Genomic DNA, 22446 nt, shown 5'->3' with positions numbered 1-22446 from the left:
TAAATCGATCTCGGCTATTTATTTTTCTTTCAAAACTCTATATAAACCCCCATTCTCTCATTCCATTGTGTTGTGGAGAGATATATGAAATTATCGCACAAAGCTATTTGAGTAATAAAATATTCATTATTAGTATTGTTTTGAAATCTTTTTATTGCTAAATGGTTGCATGGTTACATACTCCCTTCAACAATTAGATTAGATTTTCTTAAGTAATTTGTTTTCAAGTTGTTAGATGAATGATACATTTGATAGTGTTGATTGGTGAAATCTTGCTCATACTTTTGTTGGATGGATGATTTCCTTTCAATGTGCAAAGTTAGCCTGAGCTTTTAATATGGATGTTTAACTTCTACTTAGAATGATATTGTTCAATTGTTGGTATTCTTCCTAAGTGTGAAAATCTTAAGCATAACCCCAGAAGATTGCACCCTCTTTGCGTAGTTGTTTGAGTGGCGAAACAAAGCGTCGTTACCAGTTTCACCTAATCTTTACCATCTCTTGGGTTCATAGGAATAGCTTAGAAGTAGCATAGAATCCCTAAACCCTCATCCTTTTTTATCTTTTTTTTTAGTCCTAAACCAAAAAATCCAAAAACATAGAGCATAAATTGTCAAATCTGCCTAAGTTCAACTCGTGAATGATACCAATAGATAAGCATAAGTCCCCCTTGAGATTTTCAACATACACTACCCAAGAAGCTATCCCACTAAAGTTGCTTGTTCGCACATATAGACCTTGGAGTCGCCTTGTGGTCTTTCTCGCAATCTTGGCACAAGTAGTGATTTTGTTCAGGAGAGGGTAAAGTATCCTTGTGGTATTTTATTTTAATGTTTGGTAGATGATAAAACAGACACCAACAAGTCCCTCACTAAATAACACCACTAATATCCTCTCTATGATGCTAGGTACCATAACTAATATTCTCCAAAACTCTTATATGTATGCATCCAAGGTACCATATTGTATCAACTATGTGAGCTCTAGAAAATACAACTTTAGATCCTTTTTATCAAAATGCTCGATGAGTTTGTTGGTGAACTCATCGTACGTGGTGATCGAGTTGTGCCCGAGTATTAGTGGGCCATAGTACCACCACTTGTGTGCCAATCCATCTAAGTGCACAGTGGCAAATTTAATCACCACCTCCTCAAGCATACGTCTCAAAGATAGGTAGTTGTCAATTTTTTGCACATGGAGTACACTTGTCACTACCATCTAAGTGTGTCAAGGTGACCTTTCCCACAACTTGCTATAAATCTCTATGCACATGCAGTGCCATGTACTTTGTTCTCCCAACTCCACCAGGTCTCTATCTCTTTTGGTTCATGAGTTACTCCAAGGTTTGTATATCTCTAGAATCAAGTGGTAGAGTCATGTACTCTGTATAATGTAACTTGATCTCCTATACCATGGATATCTGCACCTCCTGTGCAAGTGGTAGTGTAGTGACTTCCCTTCGTGTGAAGGTAGGCTGAAGGGGTTAGATGACTTCCTAACGTTGTGCCCATCATTCTTATCATTACTGATAGTAGACTCACTTGCCTCACCTTGGTTGATCGGTTGTCCCCATGGCTATGATATGTTTTGGTCCATTCTTGATAACAACTATGACATCATATCCAACATTGTATCAAACTTCCTCTCTTCTCTGCTATTAGGCTAAGTGAACTAGTTCGTCCCTTGTCTTTTTCTTCCATATTCTCAACTAGGTCAGTATTGTCACTCGGAGAACTCAAAAGGATCCCAAGAATACTTGATGCAATCTCACCTTTTGGGATCTATGGGGGTTGTCAATGCTTCTTGAAGTCCTTGGTGAAGTAACTCCATTCTCTTTTGCTCATAAGCCAAAACCACACCTAATGTCTGGATTTTTTTTTGAAAAAAAAAAGCTGGCAGGAAAACCAGCTCCAATACCATTGGAATGTCCCACCCTAATCAGGAACACTATAATCTACAAATTTTGTGTTTTTTTTTTTTTATGTTTTCTGATTTATGATGTGCTTACATGAAATATATTTAAAATTCATGAAAAGATATACTAGTTACCCGAAAAATCTTATTAGCTAGAAATGTCAGGGATAAGTGCAAACAACAAAATACCACTTTCAACAATATTTTTCGAAATTTTATTGCAGGTCTAAAATTACAAGATTTGATGTATATGACAGTAACCCAATACAGAACAGTGTATTACGTATCAGATTTTAACATACCCAAAAAATGCCCTTCGATAGTTTTCTTAAAGAAGGTCTAAAACAGCCAACTGTAGGTCTCAAAATGGAGGTAGCAGCTAACTAGGTGACTCAAAAAAGAAGTTGTGGTAGCCTCAAACTTGCTGTCTCCACCAAAACACTTGTCTTAACAAGGAAATCTGTATTGGGCACTGCCAAAAGGCAAAATTAACCATCCAAACCCTAAGCGATTTGGCCTAGTAATACCATGCCTTGAAGGGAGTTGTACGGCCTGGTTATGGGCAGAAAACTGTTGATAATGATCTCACAAATCGTTGAAAATCATAAGAACAATTGCCTTCAATGCTGTCAAGAGAAAAATCGTGCAAACCCACACTGGTAGAAGTAGAGATGACCCCTCGAACACTCCAAAATGATGCCCAAATGGTGTGGCTAGGCAAGGAGGCAGCTCACTCAGAAATCACAGCAAAAAAACTCCTCAAAACTGAATTTTCTTGATATGCTCAAATGGAACCCCTGAGTTGATATTTTCACAACACCCTAGAGAGATCTTTCACTCTCGCAGATGCACTTCTTCATGAAGGATTTCATCTTCACAAAGTCCTATAAACCCTAAGGCTCAACCAAAATCCTCGGGAGGAAGAGAAATAATAACCAGCATAGCCTAAAATGAACTCCTAAAGTCTTTTAAATATCACTTTCATTTCCTACACCCTAATTAGGATTTCCCCCCTTTCCAATGCCACTTTAGGGTTTCCCACTTAAGTTGGCATAAATTTATCATTTTAATATCTTTATCTCACCAAAAAGGAGGTGCCCATATAAGGGTTAAGTGACTTAATAATCTAAAGTCACTTTAGGAAATATATCTAAGTTTTATATTAATTAAACTTAGCAACTTTTGCAATATTACAAAATAATGCCTAAATGTCCTCCAATCAACTCTGAACATGCTGCCTAAACCTCGAGACAAACAACCCAACATGGGTCCTCTAATCATCCCTATTAGTCTACGAAAGTCGAAACCCAATGATAGAATAACCCTGATAACTAAAGTTGGCTAGGAAGGGGACATTACAACTAATGTCATGACACTCAACCTATTTGTGGCACTGTAATAAATGGACATGAAAAGGCATGAAAAAGGTTGTGTACCATTAAAAGATTAGTAGGGATGCAATGCATTCACCCCTCACAATTGGAATGGATTCCACACGCTTGACTCACCTTAATCTAGGTCGGCTCTCAACCCACGTTTGCACTTTATTACATACTCAAGTCGGCCCATCTTCACATTTTCAATACTTGCATTGCACATACTTTGAAGGGATTTTATACTTTTAAAAACAAGTCGGCCCTTTACATGATTCCACCTATCCCACACATTTTGGAGGCCTATTTAAACAAGGTTGAGCACTTTATTTTCAAGCAAACACACTGCTTATTCATTTATTTCTGCCCTGCCCCTTCAGAAATTTGGAGATTTTGGGTGATCAAGAACTAAATCTCATACTGATTTCAGAATTTTTGGGTGCTCTGTAACAGAATTCTTACATTAATTCGGCATGGAGTGGAAGTAACTTTTTTAATGGTGACTACCAATAGGTCCAGCATGACAACGATCCTGATCTACGTAAAGAAATCACTATCTAGCATGCAGAAATTACATTGCCAAACACGCAATGTTGCATTTTGGACTTCCTACATCCAGATATCTATGAGAGACTCGTATTATCAACAATGTAAACCTCGTGGACACATTCCACTGAGAGATAGATACATGGTACGTTTGTATTGCATAGAAGTCTCCTTCAAGGTATGCCCTGAATTTCATCCTAAGGATTCTTTGGAAATGAGTAGCATTATTGATTATACCAAATAAAAAAATAGCAAAAGGTGTACATCATAGTGACCATATTGAGAAAGTCAACCAGATATAGGGAACCTTATTATAAAGAATGAAGGTAGCACAAGCATCATACAAATGTGCCAGTCTTTCACTTCCTTCCTTCCGGAACTTTGGATACACCTTCCAGTTTGATATTCACAAGACTAGATTCTAAGATAGGGTTGATCTTCAACAAACTTGCATATAATAAAGAGAATGAAATATGCCTTGGGGATATCTGCTCCAATACTTCTAGATATCTACCCAGTCTTTCGTGCCATCAGCCATAAACTATACAAACTTTCAATGTTCAATAAAGATACAATCAAGTGTGAAATGACCACATGTTCATAAAAGTTCAAACCCAACAAACAAACGCTTCTACATTAAGACACCATTTCCAAACAAAAGAGCAAGAAACCAAACAAGGACTTGATCTATGTGGCAGCTCAGCACAGGAGCCTTTTCAGTGTGTGCCATACCCAGTCAAAATTTGATTTCCTTATGGATGTGGACACCTCACAAGCAACACTCATGCTTGACATCTATAATCAGAGATTGGATATGCAACAGATAAGTTGCAAAATGGGAGTCTATATGTTAAACGTTACATAATAATTTGATTACGTAAAGCAGCAGAGGGTTTTCATATGTGAACCATAAAATCTATTCTCTTTCATGCATGACCTATATAACTTTCAATGGATTTAGATTCCAAATACATTGTCTCAATGAATATTACCGTCTAGATTAGTTTGGAAAAAGAAAAATGAATGCTAATGCTTTTTAACCAAGGCACCGATAAAGGTGCAAATACTAAATCATTTGTGAGACTTATGATGCATTTTATCTGAGACTTGTAGACAACAGTTGTTTTAGTTAAATGTCTATATTGAGACAGCTTAATTATGGATTTCAATCAGTAACTGAGAACATACATAAGCGAGAAAATGTCCATCCACACACCATAAATCTCTTCGATTGCATAGAGAAAATTTGTAACAATAGGATAAATTCAAAAGTTTAAACTAAATATTGAAATGACAACATAAATTATGATGACATAAAATTTTAAATAGGGAAAAAAAGTTTTCATAGTCACAATATCGCACACATTGAAGCTCTAACTACGTAGATTTTTTATCCCTATCATTGCACAAAGGCGATCAAAGTGAAAAAGGTGTCTTCTGACTTGATATGTATGAATAGAATAAAGTATTGCTGCACATGTCACTGACAGGAAAGAGGCCAATACTAACACTCCGAAATCCTGCACAAGAAAAATATAACCAAAAAAATATGCACAAGTTATCCATCATATTTACTCTTGCAAGGAGCTAAGATCATCTATGTAAATAGTATTTGCAAAAGATGTGTAGAAGGATATATATTAGAAATATTAATATATGTTACTGCCAACATGTTACTGCCAACAATACCAGGGAAAATTACATTCACTATGAATATGTGGAAATAGAAATCTATTTTCATCATATTTAAATCAACAAGATAAGATAAAATATAATATAATTTGTCATCTTTCCAATCTCTCCAAAAGTTTCTTCAAAACAATATTTTCAATATAATAGTCAAAAAGAGGCAAACTACAAGAACAAAAACTGGAAGAGTACTAAAATCAGTTGCAATTTATACTTGTCATCTAATAAGGGTATTCCCATAGATTTGATTTAATGATTATTATGCATATGATCCTCATTATACTACCATGCATATATCTTCAAAACCAGTTGCATCTAAAGCTTAAAAGGAAATGGCCTCATCAGCAAAATCATAATATTAAACAACACAGGAAGTTAATTTTTTCCAAGAAGATTACTAGTTGTAGGAATATAAAATTGTTTCCAATTATATTAGTTTGATAAGGATTGATAGATGATTTTTTGTCATCATTAAGAAATGCTTATAATCCACACTTCGTTTGTAATGTTCATTTTTTGTACCCATTTATTTAGCAAATGAATTTGATCCATTTGCAAGGGGAAATAGGATATTTCATTTTTCACAGAAGCCAAAAACATCAGGCTTCATGAAAACACTTTGTACAATCAATGTAGATGTGCTCTGTGTCCTTCAGCATCCCCATTGCCATCTCAAGGATGCTAACAAGGAAATGTGTTTTACTGGTCTTGAAGTTGCATCTATCAAGTAAAATGGACATTTGTGAAAGCAACCATGTTGTGAACCCTCTACATCCTAAAATATAATAACAAACAATGATGACCTATGCCAGTTGTATTTTTTAAACAATGGGTTAGTAAGCAATGTTAGGATTTTTGTCAATTTAGTCCATTAACTTCTTGTGTTACATATTTCATATCGGTATGATACTATGAAGTAGGAAGAATCAAAATCCAAGAGCACTACACTTAAAAAATTAAATGATAGTTAAATACAAGTTAATTAATATAATATCAAAATGACAAAACCTTGGTTTGATAGTAAGGCCATTAGATCATTAGGATTATGACAAATTTGAAAAACTACAGTTTTTTAAGAAAGCAGAGCAAAATGTGCAATTTATGTCCTCCTTCATTAATCATCTACTAATATAGATCTTCTAATGGCTAGATCGCTTAGAGGAATGTACATTACAAAGAATCTTACCTTGGGATCTGAGACAATGATTCCCATGATATAAGTCAGCAAGTCCATGAATGATTGAACAGAGTTTTGAACACCTCCCACCACCCCACGATCTGATTCTGGAACAGAGTCCTGCATCCAAATTCCACAAGTTGGTATGGAAAAAATGCAAAGTGTAAAATTACCATGCTTTATCTGCAATGACATCAGGTATTTAGTCCAATTTGATGACGCATGTAGGCAGAAAACATGACTATTTATTATTCTTCAAGTTATCAGGACTTGGGCAGATGTTGGGGCTCATCCAAAGAAATATAACCAATTAAACACAAATAATTGTTATTTATGAAAGTGTAGAGAAATAATGAAAAATTGTAATGTCCCAACCCTGATATTTTTTTTTTTGAAATGTTTTTCTTGCAAGTGTTTATTTCCAATGAAGAGGTTTGCTGATGTTTTACTTTCAGTTTTGCAAATTGATGTATAAGAACATAAACATAGATTTTTGCAACAATACATAGAAGTTAAATTGCTGATTGAAAACAAGCCTTCATTCAAACTTCAACATACACTTACAAATCATTATAAATATGCTATAAGCATAATCAGACCTGAAAATAGCCTCCAAAGACAAGAAAGGATTGTTCAAATATATTTCAAGCTCCATGGCAAGACATAAAATGAACACAGGCAATTTTTATGAGTTCCTCCAAGTCTCCAAAACACTACCAAACTGTTTCCAACTTCACACAAACTCCAACAGTAGTCTGAAAATCCAAAGTCGGGTGATTTCCAGCCAGCCAAAGATGCAGGTCTGTCATTCACTTTGCCACACGTGCTAAATGCAAGTGTACAGCCCTCTAGAATAGCGCGATTTGCATTAATAAATCAGTACTTCATCAAAGCTTCCATATGAATGCTCTGTTTTGGACACCCAGCCAAGAGGAATACTCAGCAAAAATACCCAGAACAACATCTATCCATCACAGAGAGTCATGAACAATTCTTTGGTTCCCAGGTACTTAGAAAATAACACTTCTAGAATTCAAGAAATCACCAGCACTCAGAAATTGAAGCTAAACTCACCAAAAACTAAATCCAAACATCAGTAAACCACTTGGCACACCAAAACCAACAAAACCCACATCAAAATACTGTAAAGTTCTTCATCACACCAAGCCAAAAACCACCAAGAAGCTCCAAAAACACAGAAAAACCTGCAACTATGAGAAACAACCAGCTAGGGTGGGTCTTTCACCACTGAAACTAGTAATCTAGATGAGGGATTTTGTCCTCAACCCATCAAATGGTGAACTCTAGAACCATTCCAGCAGCATAACAATAAGTTGTCAATTCCAGCATGTCAAATGAGAGCTCAAAACATGAATATATAGAGTAAAACGGAGATTAGGGCAGCCATCCTTCAATTTGAAACCTTTTCCCTCTAAAACCAAAACTTGAAATCCCGAGAAAAGTCCAAACTTTTTTGAGTTCTCAAATAAAACATTTAAAATTCACTTAATGTTTTATTTTCTTCCTAGACATCCCCTTTGGAAGCATAATATTATCTCAATAAAATACATATTTCTCCTCTTCCTTATGCATCCATTTTGGATGTCAAATGGCCCCTCTTTTGAAAACAACTTCATGTTACAAGGGAGGAAATTTTTTAAAAGGGCACTTTATAAAGTCTTATTGAATTAAATTAAATAAATCTCTTCTGAAAGCAATATAACTCACCAAGATCAACTGAAATCCATTGCGCTGAACTAAGAGAGGAATTGAGACCATAGTCAAGTGCTAAAAATAGCACTTACTAAAAAAAGAAATATGCCAAAAATAGAAAGTTTGTTAAAAACTCTGGAAAAACACTACAAGAGCTCACATCAAGACAGTGAGTCCCCTAACCAACATCCACTTAGCCTACAAGAACCTTGGAATAAGCTAATGGAAAACTAATGCTGAGCTAGGCGCAAGAAGGGGACATGACAAAAATATGCGCAATATTATTGGAGGAACCTGCCACAAAAATAAGCATTTTCCTTTTATACTAGATTTTTTGGAGCTATAACTAACTACAAATCACTTAACACAGTTATTTCTATGACTCCAAGAAGACCTTGAACACAAGACAAGCCATTCAAACTGACCAAAGAAATTCTCAGATCAGATACACAAGAAAGAGCCAATTTAGATCCTTTAGGAAGCAATAACTGCATGATAACTCATTCATACTCTCATTATCACATCTCCACCCATCTAAGATTAAATTTCTAGTATTTTGAGTATAAACTTGTGTACTCTTCTCCCAGTTAACATGGTCATCTAAACAATTTTTAATTATCCTTTACAACACACTAGGTTGATCTATGCCACATGAGAGCAGATAAATCACATTCAATATATTAATGCATATAAATTTCAATAAATGAACCCTATCAAATACTCATTCAAGTGAACTTGAAACACAAGGAAAGCAGAGTCAGAATAGGAAATTAGGATTGTTGAACTTGAAACACAAGGAAAGCACAGTCAGAATAGGAAATTAGGAAGTAATCTGTAGTTGTGCTGCTTTATTGGCATAGCTGAGGGTGACATTTATGTTGGATATTTCATCATTTCCACGTAGATAGTTTGTTTAGATAGATTGTTTAGTTGTTATAATTTGTTATTGTTTTTAGGATATTTGTTTCTAGTTGGTTTTATATTTGTTTCCCGTGGCACGGGTTTTCTATTCTTCCTTGTATAAATATTTCACATAATGCAAAGGAACGTATTTGATTGCTCTGCAAATGATAATATGGTATCAGAGCCAGATATGTCTGCAGATTTTTTGGAGTGGCTTTAGGAATTAGGCATAGGAAAGAGATATCTCCGATTCATATGCGGAATAGTGATAGTCGGCCCTTTGCAATGTTTGCAAGCAATGTATTAGCTGCTTAGCTTGTGTTTCGCCAATTGATTGGGCGGTATCTACCTTGGGTCACTGTTTCTTTTGTCACAATCAACCTGTACATTCCATATTGTGTGAGGCGGCTTCTCTGTGTAGATTGGGTGTCTAACTACCAATCAGGTTGGCAGTGATTATTGATAGACTCTTCATATTTCTGTGATTTGCCTAATTTGTATGGAATTTGACCCATGTTTGAGGTCGATGTGATCAACAAATTAGCATCGATCAACATTACTGGTTTTTTCTTAGTTTGTGCCGCAGCCTCCCCTTCATACTTGGCAAATTGATCTTTGCAATATTCATTGGATCAAGTGCTTATTTGCCTTGATCTTACTGTTCTCAGCATATCTATCATTTATTGGAATCGGTTTATGGTTCTTGGATCAACGTTTGGACTCGATGCCATGGTATGAGTGCCAACCATTCTAGGAAGAGGTCACATCATTGTTAGATCATGCCGTATCTATTTTTGCAAACCACCTCATATCGAGAAGTTTTGAGTGATCTATGGGTTCAATATCAGTGAACCTTCAATTATTGGCATAGTTGTGCAAGTAATGGAGCCTGCTCACGACATCCAAGGCAATCTGTATTCTCAGCTTCCAGCTCAAGCAAATGGAGTGGAGTGAAGGTTGCGTCTTCCACGCTCACTTGGCATTACGGTGAATACCTTTGGTCATTACCCTGCAAAATTTGTATTGGCCAGTTTGTTTCTTCTTACCAGCATAATAGTTGACTTATTCATCCATGGTCATATTGGTGCATTCGCAGGTGAACATTGCTACCACTGTTCCATTATCTCCTTTGGACTGTCTTTGCATGAGGATTCGTGACTTCACCATGTCGTTACCTTCAAAATGATGGTATATCTCATTTTGTTTAGAACGGTGCCACAGGCAGCTTTCCTCAGGTGCAATTGCAGGTCAAGTACCATTATAATTAGAATATGTGGAGGGGTCCCACAATTTTCGGTTGGTAATTTTTATTTTTTTTGTCCATTTTATTTTATCATAGCTGTCAAAATGAGATATACCGAGGAGATATGGGACAAGGTCTCAAGCTAGATTTGTTGGCATAAATTTATAATTACACAATCATAAGTCTGAATTTAGGATTCACTATCAAGGAGAGTTCAAAAGTAAAAATTGTACGTCTATGTTTTAAACAAACTTGTGTAATTTACAATTCTTCAAAAGGGGGGGTTGTTTTTCTTCCTTTGTAATCCAATGGCAAGCAGTTCTCCTAAATTTCTTCTTCCAGACTCTTAGCTACTGCATGGAAATAATTACTCCACTTAGAAGATCAAACTCAAAACTCAGCCCGAATTTGAAGAAGTTTGGGATGTGGTCAATGGAACCACAACACGCCATAAAACTGATGCTGATGAACAGAAAAAATTTGATTAGGCCGACAGAAAGGGCAAATTGATCATTTTATTTAGTGTGTCTGATGATGTTCAGGCCTTTATTCGCGATTCACCCTCAGCCAAAGATGTGTGGGACAAACTCAAGACGGTGTATGAGGCGAAGAATCAGAATCAGATCCTGAATTTGCAGAGTCGGCTACATAACCTGAAGATGAAGAATGGAGAACAATTAGAATCCTTTCTCAAAAGGATTGCAGAGTTGAGAGCTTCCTTACAAGCATTGGAAGAAAAGATTAAGGATGCATTTTTTATACCTATTGTTTTATAGGCACTGCCTCCCAAATATAAAGTATTTGTGACGACTTTGAATGTCACTAAGACAACACCCACTTTTGACAAGTTGGTGAATCTTCTCCAGAAAGAAGAGTCTATAAGCCAAGAACATGCTCAAGATGATCATGCAATTACCACACGACATAAAGGCAAGAAGCCTATGAAGCAGTCTAGTGGGCTTCCCAAATCTGGTAATTCATCCAGACCTCAAAAGAAATGTCCAATATGTGAACGAATAGGACATGATGTAAAAAATTGTTGGTACAACTCCTTCAACAAAGGGTCATCCAACAAATCACATCAAAAGAAACCATTTCCAAGTGAAAAACCACAATGGGAGCAAAAGAACAAGCAGAAACCACAAAGCAATGTTGCTGAAGCAAAAGATTCTCCAAATGAGGAATACGTGTTGTCAACCCACACTTCAAAAGATGGTTCACAATCAACCTCAATATGGTATGTGGACTCAGGTGCTACAAAGCACATGACTGGATAGAAGGAGTGGTTTCTCACATTGAAACTCCATTATAGTAATATCACTCTTGGAGACGATACCACCCATGAAATCAAAAGTATTGGTGACACCTCTTTGAAGTTTGGCATCAATCGTTGTAGGCTTGCTAATGTCTTATACGTGCCAGGACTTACCAAAAATCTCCTTTTTGTTAATCAATTTCTTGACCACAACCTTAGGATTAAGTTTGATAGCAATCATGATAAAAAGATTTGTCTAATCAAAGATAAGTCTAAAAATGACAAGATTGTTGCCAGTGCTACTAAGATTGGCAAAATATTTAGGCTTGATACAACTGCTAACAATCAAACCTTAGTGACTAAGTAAAATGATCTCTTCTCTACTTTCACATCATAGATTTGGTCATTTAAGCACAAGTTACTTGTTAAAACTCCATGTAAAAAGCATGGTCAAAGGGCTTCCATCACTTGATAAGTTGAGTGTTGTCTGTTCTAGCTGTATTGCTGGAAAACAAGATAGAGCACCCTTCTATCCCTGTGAGCATCGTGCAAGCCAACCTTTGCAGCTGGTGCATGCCGATCTATGCGGTCCCCTGCCACCTAGTCACAATGGATACAGGTACTTTCAGCTTTTTGTTGATGATCATACAAGGAAAATGTGGGTATATTGCTTGCCGCATAAAGATGACGCTCTTTCCTATTTCAAAGAGTTTTGCACGCAAGTGGAGAAAGATGTTTGCCCTCTCGAGTGAATACTTAAAGCATGAAGTACGTAATGCAGAACAATGCCATAGATATTAGACAAGTATCAAATATGTTATTCCATTCCTAATTCGTCTCCTTTACAAGTTACAATGAGGAGTATATAAAGACACCGAGGGGGTGCGAGCGCCAACCGTCGCATCACAACTGCCACCCCTCGGGTGCCAACTAACAAACCCAATTACGACTTAATTAACTATTTGTATTCCCGTATACAATAATGCGGCTAACATCATCCCCCCCAAAAAGAAAAGTCGTCTCCAGGCGACTTACAACAAAATGGAGAATACATGGAGCTCGCAAAATCCAGAAGAAGAAAAAAAACTAAGGAAGTGCAAAAGGCGTCCCTGATGAAGAAGGCATCGGTGGTGGTGTAGCAGTGGACGCCAAGCGCCCACGGAGCTCATACACCTGCTCCGTCCTCCTCTTGAGATCCCGTTCCGCGACCATCTGCCGCTCCATAGCAGTCTTTACCATGTAGGCTGCCTCGAGCACCTCCTTATCCTTCTTGTCCACATTTTCCAAGGCACTGACCAACCGAGTCTCCAACAGCTACCTCGAGGCCCTCTCCTCCTCCAACTGTATCAGCAAGGCAGACTTCTCTGCTACTAAAATGTCCACCGCTGCCTGATTTTGTGCCATGGTAGCCTCTAGCTCGCGAAACCTGGTAGCCAGCTCCTCCCGAGCTGTTACTGCTGCCACCCTCAAAGCCTCAACTGCAGTTGCCGTCTGTTGTGACCTCCGAAGCTCCAGATAACCTTCACGGAAGGCCTGCTCTACCTCTCTCACCAACGACTGCATCTGGGTCTCGCCAACCCCCTCAATGAGGCACCAAGCCTCCAGCATCGCCAGGCTCTCCGTGTCCGGCCACCCGGCACACTCAAAACACCTCTCAAACTCAGCTCGACATCCCATGCGAGCAAAGGTCAACAACCCTTCCATCCGCTCAACCATGGTCGCATCGGCCTGGAGCGTGGCAGATGACACAAGCCGCTGTGCTCCCAGAGTCATCTCAGTAATAAACTGATCCAACTCTCCACCCTGCTGACTTCCCACTGGTACCTCCTCTGCTCTGTGCGAACTGGTTACTACCACCGCAGGGGGGTGAAGCAACCCTCTGAACTGCCCTGCTGCTCAGGGAACTCCCTTCCTCGAGATCAATGACATCTAAGGAATACGTGGTCCGCCCTGGGGATAGAGTGGCCTCTCCTGGTGCCACGGGTGCCATTGGTAATGGCTCAACCAGCTAGTGAGGTCATCATGAAGAGTGCCTGTTGTCGTCATTGCCTCCTGCATATATCTGGGTAACCCTGGCACATTCTGTCCTGTCACATCCGGCACCTCGTGCACCATGGAAGCCTCTGCACTCGCCAAGGTCTCCACCCGTAGTGGTGTCATGGCTATCGTCGCCCGAGGCTGCCCGAAACTAGGAACTGGTACCGTGGTGACTACACTCACTGTCCCGAAGGACCGCGGCACCGCCAACTGACAAGTCTCTGGTAAGCGAGCTGGTGTAAAGTGGACCTGCACCTGTGATGCTACAGTAGACCCTACTGTACCTGCAGACTCCACTACCCCCTCTTCAGGCAACTGGTCGCCCCTTCTCCCTGTCAGTCGGAAACTCCCTCTGCTTACCTGGGAGGTGTCTGCAGATTCCTCCTGCCACTGTCTGCATCCTCAGCCGCGGACTCTTCCGTGTCGGACTCCGTATCGGACATGGAAGCCTTCTTTCGTTTTGTGCCCAAACGTGCCATGTGCCAAGACGTCTTTTTACCAATAGAATATGGGCGGCTGGTCTGGTGCAACACGGCCCTATGGCTCCAATGGCTGTGAGCCCGGGGTGATCTGTGTGTGGACTGCGTCCAGGAACAATCCAATGGCGTGATGCGGCATGTAGAACTTCTTGTATTGCAGCGTCATGAACTCATCCATCCTATCCGCCAATAGTGACGCCCAATCGTATACCACTCCATTGTGCAGCCTGTTCATCAGTACTATCTATGCAATGGCTATGTCCAACGCACGGGTGGCACCTGTGAGGCGACTCTTCACCTCTGACAACAGGCATCGCCATACTCCCTTGGCAAAAAATTGTTTCTTCACTCCCCGACTCTAGCCTGCACTCTTGAGGCTATCTTTCTCGCCTTGGGTAAGGTTATCACGCAACATCAACTGGAGCAGTGTGGCACGATTCTCTGGGGATATTTTCTGGGAGGCGTCTATTTTCTTTCCTTTTATCCCCGGTATGCCAAATACCCTAGTGAACTCGCCTACCGTGAATGACACTATTATCCTCTGATGTTGATAATCAAATACCGACTGGTGGCGATGTCTGTCATAGCTGCCAATCATGGCACGCAAAACCACCTCAAAGTACTTTATCGAAAAAACTGGCATCTGGACGGCCCAATGTACCTGTGCCTGGCGAAGGCTTTTCTTTATTAAATCATCCTGAGGTGTCTTTGCTCACCAGTTCCGACAGTCGATTCCATTCAAACCCTCGAACATAATATTATCTGCTGTTATTTCATCTCTGTCCTTTGTCGCCAAGGGTTTGGGATGATGCTTCTTGCTTTTTTGACCGGTGCTCATACCGAGACTACTTGCAATGCGCACCCCAGATGGTAGAATCCGTTTGCTTGTGTCTACACTGGTTCCTTTTTTCCCTCCCTGCAACTTGTCTTCTAATGGTTGCAACCGCTTCCGCCAATCTGCCTTGTTCCTGTTTGTGTCCATTAGTACAGATTACTTCTTCAATTCTGCTTTTATAACCCTTTTTTTTTTCCCAAAATGAAAACAGTTTGCCCGTAACGGCACAGACTCGTGTAGCTTGGTGCGTGCGGGCTTGTGTCGGCTGCGCGTGTGGGGTTGTGCGCGCTGTGCGGCTGCGCGTGTGCGGCTGTGCGGGTGCGGCTGCGGCTGTGCGGGTGCGGCTGCGGCTGTGCGGGTGCGAGTTGCACGCTGTGCGACAGCTGTGCGACCGGGGGTTGCGCAGCTGTGCTGCTACGGGCTGTGCGTTGTGCGGCTGCGCGGCTGTGCAACTGCGGGCTACGCGCTGTTTGGCTGCAGGAGTTGCGCGGGTTGCCGAAGTGTGCGGCTTCGGAAGTTGTGCGGGCTACGGAAGTGTTCGGCGCGAGTGTGCGGACGGGAGTTTTATTTTTTTTGTTTGCCATTGCCGCGGGGTTTTATTGAGGTTGGCGATTGGCGGTTGGCGGTGTGCGGTGACCACTGCACGGTGGCATCCACCGCCAGTGGCCCCACCGCATGGTGGTTCCACCGTCGGTGGTCTCACTGTCGGTGGTCCCACCGTACAGTGGTCCGGTGGGACCACCTTTTTTTTAAAGTCTTTTAAGCATTTGTCATGGTCCGGGCTCCCTCCATTCGTGGTAAATTTTTAATTTCGACCCGTTGACGGCATCTGGTATCTCTTGCCCGTCCAGCGTCCACAACTTAATTGCCCCGTTGGTATTGACCTCCCGTACCTTGAATGGTCCTAGCCAACGCACTTTGAATTTCCCAAGTTTGATTTCTTTCCTTTCGTTGAATTTCAATACCAACTGCCCAAGAGTAAATTTCATTCGCTGGAGATCCTTGTCATGCCAAACCTTCCGTCTTTGTTGGGCTGTCTCTGTCGCCCATTGAGCCATCATCCTTCGTTCGTCCAATTTGTTCAAAGCATACAGTCTCTCCCTCAGGCTTTCCATGTCACCAAGTCGATTATCGATAGCAATCCAGAGGCTCGGCACCATGAATTCAACTGGCACCACGGCTTTTTGTCCATACATTAGCTGGAAGGGAGTTTGTCCAGTAGTTACCTTGTAAGTTGTTCGGTATGCCCAAAGTATTGCCGGTAGGCGCTCCTCCCAGTCATCCTTCTCCACTCCGCAAGACTTCTATATCACCGACATTATTATTTTATTGGTCGCCTCGGCCTGCCCGTTCACCCGTGGATAGTAGGGGCTTGATAAGGAGTGGAAGATTTTAAACTCCGTTGTTAACAGTCGGATTATGTGATTTACAAAATGGCCTCCTCTGTCACTCGTCAATTGGATTGGAATCCCATACCGCGTAATGATGTGTTCATAGATGAATTTTGCTGTGTTGACCGCCAAATTGTCGGTAAGACCTGTGCCTCCACCCACTTGGTCAAGTATTTTGTTGCCACTACAATGTATCTGCATCGTCGAGCTCTACTTGGTTTTAATGGTCCGACGAAATCCAATCCCCATCTCTCAAACAGTTCCTCGGCATTCGATGGGTTGAGGGGAATAAAATCCCTCTTTAATGGTCGTCCGGCCCGTTGGCATGTATCACAGCTTGTTACCCACTCCCTGGCGTCATTATGTAGTGTCGGCCACCACAGTCCTACCAACAGAACTTTCCTCGCCGTGGTGTCGGGCCCCATGTGTCCACCTGCGGGCCCTTCATGTGCTTCCCTTAAGACGCCCGGAATTTCCTCTTCTAGGACGCATCGCCGTAGGATTTGATCGAGTCCCATTTTATACAATAGGCCATTAATGAGTTGGAATGTCCTGCTCCTCAATACTAATTTCCTTCTTTCTCCTGGTGGCATCTCTCTCGGGAATCGTGATGTCGACAAATATTCCCCCACGCTTGCGTACCAGGCGGGGAGAACCGCGATGCGAAATAAGTGAGCGTCTGGAAATTCTTCGTTCACTCCTTCGGCTGGTTCTCCTGACTGGATTCTCGACAGCTGGTCAGCTATCACATGGCTCTTCCCAGGTCTTACTATAATGTTGAATGTAAATTCCTGCAGCAATAGCAGCCATCGGCTGATTCGTCCTTGGATAATTGGCTTGTTTACCAGATACATTAAAGCCTGGTGGTCCACATAAAATGTGAACGGGGTGGCGAGCAAGTAATGTCGAAATTTCTGGACGGAGTACACCATCCCGAGGGCTTCCCTTTCTGTGGTGCTATAATTTTTCTTTGCCTTCGACAGGAGTCTGCTTGCAATGTAGACCGGGTGATCTAGCTCATGGTCGCCAACCTGCGCTAGTGTGGCCCCTATGGTAAAGTTGGATGCGTCGACGTGTACGTGGAACTCTTTGTCCCAGTCAGGATATGTTAGGATTGGCGCACCCACCAACCGTGACTTCAATTCTTGGAAGGCCTCCTCCTGAGTCGTCCCCCATATATACCGTTCACCGTTCCTTGTCAGCTTGTCCAAAGGGCAGGATACTCGAGCAAAATTTTTGATAAATCCCCTGTAATACCCTATGTGTCCTAGGAAGGATTTGACTCCCGTGACATCTGTGGGTGCCTCCATTTCCACTATCACCCGAATCTTGTCTGGGTCAGTCTTGAGTCCAGCCTTACTATGTGTCCTAACAGCTTCCCTTGAGGCACCATGAATCTGCATTTTTGGGGGTTGAGTGCTAGGCGAGCTCGCCTGCATCTCTCCATGCATTCGCCCAGTGCGGCCAAATGTGTATCTTGGTTACTGTAGATGGACTAGTCGTCCAAGAACACCCTATAGTTCCCTACTGACATCTTTTCAAATATGTGAAGGATTATCCGTTGAAAGGTCGTTGGTGCGTTGCATAATCCGAACGGCATTCAATTATATGCATACATGCCATCCTCCACTATGAAGGTGGTTTTTAATTTGTCTTCTTCGGCGATGGATATCTAGTTATACCCAGAAAATCCATCCATGAATGAATAAATTTCATGACCGGCCACTTCTTCCAAGATGCTATCCGTAAATGGTATTGGAAACGGGTCTTTTATGGTGACCGCATTAAGGCATCTGAAATCCACGCAGATTCGTATCTGGTTTGCCTCCTTTTTAAGGGATATCACTATGGGCGATACCCACTCGCTCGTCTGTACTTTAAAAATAATCCCGACTTCGAGCATAAGTTCAATTTCACCATTCACTCTTGCCGCATAGTTTTTATTCATTCTGTATGGCCTCTTCCGTACAGGTACGGCCCCAGGTACGAGTGAAATTTTGTGTACGCACAGTTCTGGCGGCACCCCTTTGAGGTCCTTATACATCCAAGCGAATACATCCTTGTATTCCATGAATATTTTAAACGCGGCGGCTTTCGGGACTGGGTTCCAATCGTTGCCAAGCAGGATGTTTCTTGGCTCTGCTTCCGTGCCAAGGTTTGTAGGTTTTACGGATTCTTCGTACCGGATTGGTTTTGTCATGTCAAACCTGTGCTGGTACTTTGTTGACCGAGGCATCCCCTTTGGTGTATTCCCCATACGCTGGCGGAAATTCGTTCTCGTCCCGATCCTCGTCTACCTACAACATGTTACACCCATACAGCAACTCGTAGTCCTCCATTTGCCAATGGAAAAGCCCATTAAGGGAATCAGTCTCGTCCTCAGAACATCCTTGGATTCCGAGAACGCCTTCCTCGTTCAATTCCCTTCCGTACTTTCCTCCGTCAACTCCGCCTTCGCCGTCTGATTCCGACTCTGCACAAGTTCTTCGCTCACAAGTTGTGTTTTCAGGTCGATAATAAATTTTCTCTCTGCTTTCTCCATTGACAACGTGTTACGCTTCCAGTTGTGATTCACTCTGGCTGCCACCAACCACCCTCTGCCCAGAATGGCGTCGTATCCTTTCTTGGCTAGCGGAATCACCACGAAGTTGAGGACAAATGGTTGTGTCCCGATGGTCACTTGTTGCGCCATGAGCGTTCCAAGGGGTTTGATACCATGTTGATCCGCTCCTAGTAAGTTGAAGGTTGACGGCCATAGTGTTGGTTTGCCAAGCTGTTTCCAGGTTTCTTCCAGAAGCACATTCACTCCGGACCCGCCGTCGACAATAGTGTCAGTCAAAATGGTGCCCAGTGTTCCCATTTCTACCACCGCCGGGTGCCAGCCACTGTATAGTGTCAGGACCAATGGGTCTGTAGGTGTTCTACCAGAACCATCCGTATTCCGAGTTGCCTGACTGTGCGGGGTTACTTGGACCGTACGTAGGAGTGTCGTACGTAATTGCGGCATCGTTTCCAGGAGGTCCTTCATTTTCACCGGCACTTCAATCTGCAGCATTTGCTTCAGGATATTTTCCTCCGCCTCAGATCGAGAAGAACTTACCGCTTCCTGGGTGCTCCTTTGTGCCAACATTTCCTTCGCCACTTCTGCCTTGGCCTCCAACGCCCGCTGCTTCTCCGTGCGAGGGTCCGGGTATGTGGCCTTCTTTGCCTGCGACCATGTGATTGCCAGTACCCGTTCCTCCGTCCTGTCGATGTTGAGCAGGTTCACTCCAGACTTTGGGCACGTTCCATCATCGTGGTCTCCAGGCCCACACCATTTGCATAATTTTTGTGGAGTTTCTTCTGAGGTGCATTCTCTAGCAAAGTGGCCCCATTGATTGCTGGCTCAGCACTGGATCATTGGCCGTCCCTTTGCATCATATTGGATTTGGCTCCTATTATTATTATTGGTCCTCCCCCCTCGCCGATTGTTCCAATATCCGCCAGGTGATGCATTATTGTTGGCGGTTTGCGAAGTTCCGGCGGCCGGCTGCTCTTGCGTGAAGAGAACTTGTTGGTTCCTGGTTTTCATATTGTAGGGACATTCCTTTGTCAAATGTCCCGCAATCTAGCAAATGTCGCAGAAAGCCTTCTTGGGACATGACCCCTTGGTCTGTCCGTCACTCCTACAATCGGTACACCACACGTCATTTTCTTTCGTTTTACTTGTACTCCCTTTCATGGCTTTGAATTCTTTCAGCATTCGTTCCATGTCCTTTTAGAGAGCGTGCACGTTTTTACTCGATTCGCCACCACTACTGCTTTCCCCGTCAGAATCTTCATCATCGTCAAATGAATATTTATTACTTTTCTTCTTCCTTGATGTTTTGTATTCGCTCTCCAGGTCCATCGCCCTATTATAGGCGTCGTCATATGACATTGGGGGTACAATTTTCATTTTTTTCCGTAGGGAGGATTTCAATCCTTCCACGAACCATCGTTTTTTCAAGCCCTCAGCCGGTTGGCTTTCCATTTTACCCAACAATTCCTTCAATCTTCGACTGTATGCCTGTACTGTCTCCTTGGTACCTTGTTTGGTACTGTATACCTCTGTTACAATTTCGTTGTCATCACGGAGCAACCGAAACTCCTCCGTGAATTCCTTCTGTAGGTTGGCCCACGTGGCCACTTTTTGCTTATCTACATCGGAGTACCAATCTATGGCAACTCCACGTAACGTGGCTGGGAACTGCTGTACCCAGTCATTCTGGTCTGTCACTCCGTTGGCAGACCAAATGGTTTCACATGTACAGCAGTGCTATAAGGGGTCTTCCTTGCCGTCCCCTGTGAACTTTGGTAATTTTTGTTTACTCGCCATCCCAGGTCGTCTTCCTGGGGGCGGTTGTGTCTGTGTCTATGGCCCTGTGCTGCTTCCTCCGGTGGCATTGGTGGTGTGTCCTACGTGGGCGACTGGAGGTACGGTGTTTTACCTGTCATGTGTGGCACCTACACCCGTACGGTTGCCCTCCCCTTCGCTCTCACACGCGCCTACTCCTAGTTCCCGTTGGTGATCTTCAATCTGTGGTGTAAGGGATAAGTTTCTAAACTGATCCCGGGTCTCCTCGACTAGATTTCGCCGTAACCTTGTTTCTTCCAGAAACTCTTCGTGGCTCTGCGTCCTACGATGATCTGGCAACGCATAGAAATTTCCGTCGGCCTCTGCACCCTCTGTGACACCTCCTTGGTTCCCCTCGAGCCCCCCTTCGGCAAGTCGTCCTTCGAGAAGTTGCCTCAGCCTCCGTCTACGTTCTACTTGCTGCTCCAGAATCAAGGCCCTCTGCGCAACCTCCCACTCGTCTGTTTCCGCTTTTTTATTTCTATCTTTATTCAATAGGTTTGGCATTAATTGTTGCACATTTCCATAACTCACAATTCATAAATCAAAACATGTCTTTATTAATTCATCTGCTCAAGTACAACTCGTGTCAATGACACTTTTATTTGAAAAATAGAAAGTTCAACTTTCAATTCCCTCCTGGCCTGGCGCCATCCCGTTCCGTTTCCCGTTAGCTGTTTTCTTCGTAGTTGCGAAGGATCTGTTGGCGTCACTCTTCCTGGGCAATCTCCTCTAGGTGAGCCTGTTGTGCCAGTGATGCTTGTGCAAGCAACCGAGGGAGGTGGTTCATCAACCAGTTTACTGCCGGGCTAACCTCCAAAGCTGTCCACACGGCACTTGGTGGGATTTCCGCCTCCGCCACCTCTCGTCGGACGTAGGTCTGGATGGCTACCTGGAGTAGAATTAAAAATTCTCTCGTTGTCGTGTCTTCTCCTGTGTAAAGTTCCGTTTGCGTGTCGTCCGCCTCTGGGTTTATTTCACCAACTGGTAGGCCCATTGTGTCTGTGCGCCATCCGTGTCTTCCATTCCCGAGTACGTCTAGGCAACGGCGCCAAATGTTTGCCCTCTCGGGTGAATACTTAAAGCATGAAGTACGTAATGCAGAACAATGCCATAGATATTAGACAAGTATTAGATATGTTATTCCATTCCTAATTCGTCTCCTTTACAAGTTACAATGAAGAGTATATAAAGACACCGAGGGGGTGCGAGCGCCAACCGTCGCATCGCAACTACCACCCCTCGGGTGCCAACTAACAAACCCAATTACGACTTAATTAACTATTCGTATTCCCGTATACAATAATGCGGCTAACAAAAGATACGAATCAATGTATTCGTGCCCTCCACTCAAATCGAGGGGGGAATACACCAACACAGAATTCTCCACATATCTAAAGGAAAATGGGATCTGATGTCAACTAACTGTAGCATACACACCTCAACAAAATGGTGTTGCAGAACGGAGAAATCGCATCATCATGGAGATGGTCTGAAGCATGTTGAAAGATTCTCA

General features: G+C 42.3%; 1 protein-coding gene across 3 annotated transcripts in view; it reads right to left on the bottom strand.

Annotated features, from left to right (window-relative positions):
• Positions 1-5034: 5034 nt before the first annotated feature.
• The window catches only part of LOC131038970 (solute carrier family 40 member 1), a 139725-nt gene continuing 122313 nt past the window's right edge, over positions 5035-22446 (bottom strand). The window contains exons 7-8 of one of the 3 annotated variants that reach the window (XM_057971597.2): positions 6709-6819; positions 5035-5353 (exon numbers count right to left, since the gene is read on the bottom strand). In XM_057971597.2, coding sequence (XP_057827580.2) covers positions 5207-5353; positions 6709-6819 — 258 coding nt within the window. In that variant the 3' untranslated portion in view covers positions 5035-5206. Of the gene's footprint in view, positions 5354-6095; positions 6243-6707; positions 6820-22446 lie in introns of those variants that run through there. The other 2 variants (XM_057971598.2, XM_057971599.2) reach the window with 2 other exon arrangements.

The sequence above is a fragment of the Cryptomeria japonica genome, chromosome 7 (assembly GCF_030272615.1).
Source record: "Cryptomeria japonica chromosome 7, Sugi_1.0, whole genome shotgun sequence".
Classification (NCBI taxonomy): domain Eukaryota; kingdom Viridiplantae; phylum Streptophyta; class Pinopsida; order Cupressales; family Cupressaceae; genus Cryptomeria; species Cryptomeria japonica.
Note: the sequence above shows the minus strand (reverse complement) of the source record. Positions and strands in the feature narration are given on the sequence as shown.